Source organism: Pinus tabuliformis, chromosome 1_1 (assembly GCF_031772625.1).
Source record: "Pinus tabuliformis cultivar Carrire ecotype Pingquan chromosome 1_1, CPIR1, whole genome shotgun sequence".
Lineage (NCBI taxonomy): Eukaryota > Viridiplantae > Streptophyta > Pinopsida > Pinales > Pinaceae > Pinus > Pinus tabuliformis.
Genome location: NC_142297.1, coordinates 833,902,636 through 833,908,561, shown reverse-complemented (window position 1 = coordinate 833,908,561; position 5,926 = coordinate 833,902,636). Strand labels below are relative to the sequence as shown.

The 5,926-nt window shown below is 35.0% G+C and overlaps 1 protein-coding gene across 1 annotated transcript; it reads right to left on the bottom strand.

The window, feature by feature from the left end:
• Nucleotides 1-591: 591 nt before the first annotated feature.
• LOC149216722 (L-gulonolactone oxidase 2-like) lies at nucleotides 592-3,829 on the bottom strand. The gene is made up of 3 exons (XM_089391266.1): nucleotides 2,740-3,829; nucleotides 1,558-1,813; nucleotides 592-1,459 (listed from the first exon to the last, which is right to left on the bottom strand). The coding sequence occupies exons 1-3, from the start codon at nucleotides 3,445-3,447 to the stop codon at nucleotides 642-644; spliced, it is 1,782 nt and encodes a 593-aa protein (XP_089247392.1). The 5' UTR covers nucleotides 3,448-3,829; the 3' UTR covers nucleotides 592-641.
• Between the last annotated feature and the right edge of the window lie 2,097 nt (nucleotides 3,830-5,926).

The following is a 5,926-nucleotide window of genomic DNA, read 5'->3' as shown; positions in this document are numbered from 1 at the left end:
ACAAAGTCACCTATCCATAATGTAATAGGACCAAGGTGCTACTATAGGTTTATTCTCAGACCAATTTGTCAGAGTCAATAAAAGCATATCTATCAACAAGAAGTCAATGGAGACCTTCTATACTTTTACGAGTATATGACTAAGATATTTATTGATACTGAAAGTGACTTAACAAAAAGGAGTGGTTGAACAATAGTAACTTGGGCAATAGAGGCCCAAGAATGAACACTGATATAAATCTACAACACTTAAATTAAAAAATTTACTTATTTTAAAGTGCTTTCATTTTCAAAAACATTCTTTTTAATTGAAATTTTTATTTAATTTAAAATTTAGTAAACATTTTAGTTCAAACATTTAATCAAATTATATCACACATGCTTACATTAGTCACTAGTTTTAATTTGGTATCATTTTTTCTCTTTTCATTTATGAAACATTTTAAAGTAAAATGAACTTAAAATAAAAACAAATTCTCATTAATGACATAATAAAACAATTCCAATAATTGATTTTCTTCTAATATTTTCAAACATGAAGTAATTATTATTCATTTTTTTTTTAAATTAATAACCATTAACTCATACAACTTCAAGAGTATCATGTGCATATATTACCATTAATAATCTATAAGTAAGAGTTTAAGTGTTTTCTTTTCTACATACATGTGCTTCAATATAAACTCTCCCTGATCTACAAAAGTAGCCCTTGGTAGGAGCGCAATGAACATCTTGGGAACATATGCATACACCTTCCAAAGCACACCCATCTTTTGTTATAACAACTCTTTCTTTCCCTATTCCCAAAAAAGCATCAGTCCACTCACTTGAGAAGAGCCCTTTGGGATCATATTTGACCCTTGCTTTTAAAAACTCCTTAGAATTATTGTACTTTCTCATAACACCATCAAATGCAAGATTACGATTCTTTCCCCAATGGGGTAGTCCTCCATATTTGAGCAAAGCCATCTGCTCAATCTCCTCTAACACATCTTCATATACTCGAGGGGTGTTTGGATCATGAGAACGGTAATAAGTAATATCTACGTCCACTGAATCTTCTTGTTTTCCTAAGTAAGCATTAGAAGCCTTCACATAACGCATCATAAAACCACTATATAGTTCGGTGCCACAAAGGCTTCTTGGAACCATGTCTCTTAGTTTTTTCACATCTAAGAGAAAATCCCTTATCTTAGATATACCAATACTAACTGTAGTCTGGTGGAAGAATTCTCCATTTACCCGAGGATCCCAAGGACATGTAGTGAATAATGCATCTTCAATGCTCGCTAAGCATGATCCAGAAGCTTGAAGTTTGTATTGATATCCAATCACTGGGTAACTTGAAAATACTAATTCATTGTTTTTCAATCCAGTCCCTGCATCCACAAGAATCAATACCTGTAATTTTGATGAAACACACTTCCATTTATCATTCTTGCTTTCTTCTTGATTCTCCTCTGCAAACAAATCCAAATCCACATTAAAAAAAACGCTATAAGAATGATGGAATTATCATTAATTCATATAAATCCCCTCAAACATAAAAACTTTTTACCTAGGCTCCTCGCAGCACTTAAAACAGCGGAAAACGTGGAACGAAATCCTATGAAGTCATTGATGCCATCTCCAGACGAGTTCAAGGGAGCGCGATCGTCCACTCTGTAGATTACTCTCGCCTGCGAAGGATACCACGTCACATCGCCAAACTCGTGATCCATTCCAAATTGCACTATTCTATCCTCTAAATTCGAATCATTTTTCTCCATATTTGTGATGGAACGCTTGAACATCGGTTCCAGCTCTAGTGTGACCTACCGCATCCAAACACCATTTAGATTTAGATTTCATTGCATTGTATAGTATTGCCATTCTTAACTAAAAGGATTCAAAGGGAACTAAAGGATTTAAAAGGATCTTGGAGGGTTTTTTATTTTCTATAAAACAGAGTCAGGAAAGTAAAATGATAGGACTGAATTATAGGACTGGAAAACAAGAAAAAGTGAGGTTTCAACAATCATTCGTTTGTTAAGTTATTAGATCTAAAATCATTTGTTTGTTAAGTTATTTAATAAAAGTGGAAAACATGGATGTACATAGTTGGCCCAAGATGATTGCTGCACAGGAGCTAAAGTGTAGGAAGAAAACTTGGAGGAAGCAAAATGACAAGTGGACCAGTAAATGTAGAATTAATTGGCAAGATTGTCCTAATTCTAAAGAAGAGATAAAAAATTGGGTGTTTGATTCAGGGCTACCATGTAGGAAAAACAGGTTGGAAGAAAAAAAGCTATATGTCAAAAATTTCAACCCGTCACAATTGCATGATGAAAAGACTTATTTGAGTGCCGCAATCAAGGGAAACGCTAAGATTTTAATAGCGCAGCTGAGGACCGGATCTCACCATCTTAGGTGCTAAACAGGTAGATAAATAACCCCTAAGGAAAAGTGGGGAGAAAAAAATTTGTATTTTTTGTAAAACAAAAAAAATTGAAACCCAATAGTACTTCATCATGGAATATCTGGATTAGGAAGACATTAGTAATCAGTTTGAAAGTAGTCTAAAAATAGACCGTTTGAGCAAACTGTTTGAGGAAACAAAACTTCACAAAACTACCCATTTTTTTTGAAAACATGAGGTTGTGATATCTTATTTGGTGGGGAGTTTAGGTCCCTTAGACAGCTGGGTCTAGACGTAATTAAAATATATCATATCATTAGTGATTTTTGGAGAGTCTGTTACCTGAGAAATGGCGCCGAGAACTCCCAAAGAAACTTTGACCGCATTGAGATCGTTGTCGGCCTCCGTAAGGCTTACAACTTTAGCGTAGCCCTCACTTGGAGAGGCCGGAACGACTAATCTGATACCAACCACGTACTCGTGCACTGCGCTGCCCTTACGGAAGAGGGAACTCCCGTGAGCTCCGGTGGCGACCATGCCGCCAACGGTAAGACCCAACCAGTATGGAGAATGAGGCAACGCAAGCCCCACTTTGGCAGCGGCGTCAATGAGTTCCCTGAGAGGCAAACCACTGTCCACATGCATTCTCATGCTCGATTCGTTCACCCAAATCACGCGGTTCAGATCCCGAGTGCTGATTATGAGACCCGAATCCCCGCCTGGGCACACCAGTTTGGGAATACTGTGAGAGTATCGGGTGACAACTCGCATCTTCTGATTTTTGCTGGTGGCATTGGCAACCGAAGCAATAAGCTCCTCTTCGGTGGAAGGAAAAACAACTTGTGCAGCCCTGCAGGTGCTTCGATCGGGAAATACCCCATACGCGTTAGAGACTGTGCAGTTGGTGGATCCGTTGGCACAGATAACCACAGGACCCGGAGGACTGCAACTTACACGGATTTCGGTTTCCTTAATGCAGCATAGAAGAAGAAAAATATAATAACAACATCCATGACGCTTGACTATAGAATCCAGCCGTGGAAAATCCATAACTGCGGTGCCAAGAAAACAAAATATGTTCCACTGGTTGGTAAGATGGTGTTCAGGTCTAAGTTCTAACACTAAATTGGCTCTTCATGAGTCTATCATGTGTAGAAAAAAGAGAAGAGAGCAATGTCTTTTTAGTATAGTTGGGGTCACCATCGTTCTCAGTTGTCCGTGAGGCTTATGTAATACGAAAACGCCACGCCCATTACTGAGCACCGCCATACTCCAAAAGTGGGCACTTTCCTCCAAGTCCAACAAGGATCCGTCGGTTTCTGCAATGAATTCCACTCGCGGAATTATAAAAACGCAGCTTGTAGTGGAGCCCATGATCGATGGCAATGACGAAGAGAAAGGAAGAGGAGTGACTTTAAAGAAATCACCAAACAAAACGGGGACCTGCAGAGAATTTATAACCGTGAATCTTCAACTGGAGCTCATGATCGAGAGGTATCACCAAGAAAAAGGATGAGCTTTGGAAAATGTCAGCTGAATGGACATTGATGAAATTTATAGCCGCATTTAGTGAAGATTCAACCCACTCTATGATCGAGAAGGACTATGACAGAAAAAGAAAATGCAAGTGTTTTTTAAATATCCCCGAAGATCTATAATCTTATCTCTAATCTTATCTCGTGAATTTTTGCATCGATTTCAAACGCCAAAATTCTAAAGGCCAAAATGGATGATAATCTTATCTTGTGAATTTTGCAAATCAATTTCAAATATCAAAATTCTAAAAGCTGTGAATTTTTGCATCGATTTCAAATGCCAAAATTCTAAAGGCTAGAATGGATGATAATCTTATCTTGTGAATTTTTGCAAATCAATTTCAAATACCAAAATTCTAAAAGCTAAAATTGATGATGGTACTTGCTTTTTATTAAATTATATTCGTGAAATTATAAAAACGCAATTTGTAGAAAACCCATGATAGTTGAAAATGACGAAGAGAAAAGAAGAGGAGTGATTTTAAAGAAATCACCAAACAAAATGGGGACCTGCACCTGCAGAGAATTTATAACCATGAATCTTCAACTGGAGCTCATGATCGAGAGGTATGGCCAAGAAAAAGGATGAGCGCTTTTCAAAAAATGTCGACTGAATGGACAATTGATGAAATTCATAGCCGCATTTAGTGAAGATTCAACCCGACCTCGTGATCGAGGACTATGACAGAAAAAGAAAAAGCATACTGCTTCTTAAATATCCCCCGAAAGATCTACAATCGTATTTTGTGAATCTCCATTGAAAAAGGATTCAACCCTTTTTGTAGTGGAGATTATGATCGCTCGCTATGAAGAAAGGAGAAGCTTGACGTTTTAAAATAAATTTAGGAGTGTTTGGTAAAGAAACTTTGCTAAGTGATCGGAGGGTTTTGGAATTTAGGAGTGTTTACTGAAGAAGCTTTTTTGTTTTTTTTCAGGTGGGGCGGGGCAGCTATATATTGATATTATTGTTAATCTGTACATTGAAATTTTTTACAATATTGCCTTACGCTGACAGCAATTAAGATAGTCAAACATGTGATACAATCAACATATGATGGAAGCCACGCATCCTACATGTACGTGCAAGTCGAACCCGGGTGGGGAGGGCAATATCGCTAGCATCTAACTACCCGGGTACAAAGAAGCGTTTTTGTTATATAAATCATAAAATGATTTTTCAATAAATTAGTAGTTTTTGGATTTCTGCCTACGAAAAAAAGAAAAGTTTTATATTTTTAAATAAATTTAGTACTATTTGGTAAAGAATTTTTGCTTTTATAGAAATTAAGGAAGGATTTTAAAATTTAGTAGTGTTTGCTAAAAATATAAGGTCTATTTTTTTTTAAATAAAGATTTATAATATTAATGTGGAATATAGCTTATTTAAAGGAGAAAATTAAACCAATCTATATTTATATTAACTCTTTATCTACCAGGAGTTGTTGAGAGGGATAAAATCTCTTGAAATGCAAATCTCTTCTAAAGTAAAAAAATATTTAATCCCTCTAGGCACTTAGTAGATCAAAAATTAAAATGGATCTAAGCTGGTAATAATATATTTGAAATTATTAATTTAGTGATATAATCTTACCATTTCAAGATGTAGCTGGTAATAATATATTTGAAATTGTTAATTTAGTGATATAATCTTACCATTTCAAGATGTAGTAATATAATCATATACATGATTAAAAATGAAATCTAAAATCCTTTTTAAAAAAAAATATAAAATAAGAATTTCCCACTATGTTTATTATTCCAAAAATTTTGATAATATATTTCTTTATTAATGATTGATTTTATTATTTCATAGGAATTTATTTGCATAGTACGGCTTCATACAATTTAGAATGCTTAACTTTGAAAAATATGTATTTATTTTTCAATTGGATGATAATATAAATTTATTTTTCAATATTATTGAAAAACTATTTTTCAATCATTTAATTAGATGATAACTTTAAGGTTAACCTTGAAAAATATATATTTATTTT

Excerpts from the sequence above, each read along its gene's own strand:
- LOC149216722 (XM_089391266.1), bottom strand. The coding sequence starts at position 3,447 with ATGGATTTTCCACGGCTGGATTCTATAGTCAAGCGTCATGGATGTTGT. Across the intron at positions 1,814-2,739 it reads TTCTCGGCGCCATTTCTCAG|GTCACACTAGAGCTGGAACC; the intron begins GTAACAGACTCT and ends TGGATGCGGTAG. Across the intron at positions 1,460-1,557 it reads AAGTGCTGCGAGGAGCCTAG|AGGAGAATCAAGAAGAAAGC; the intron begins GTAAAAAGTTTT and ends ATTTGTTTGCAG.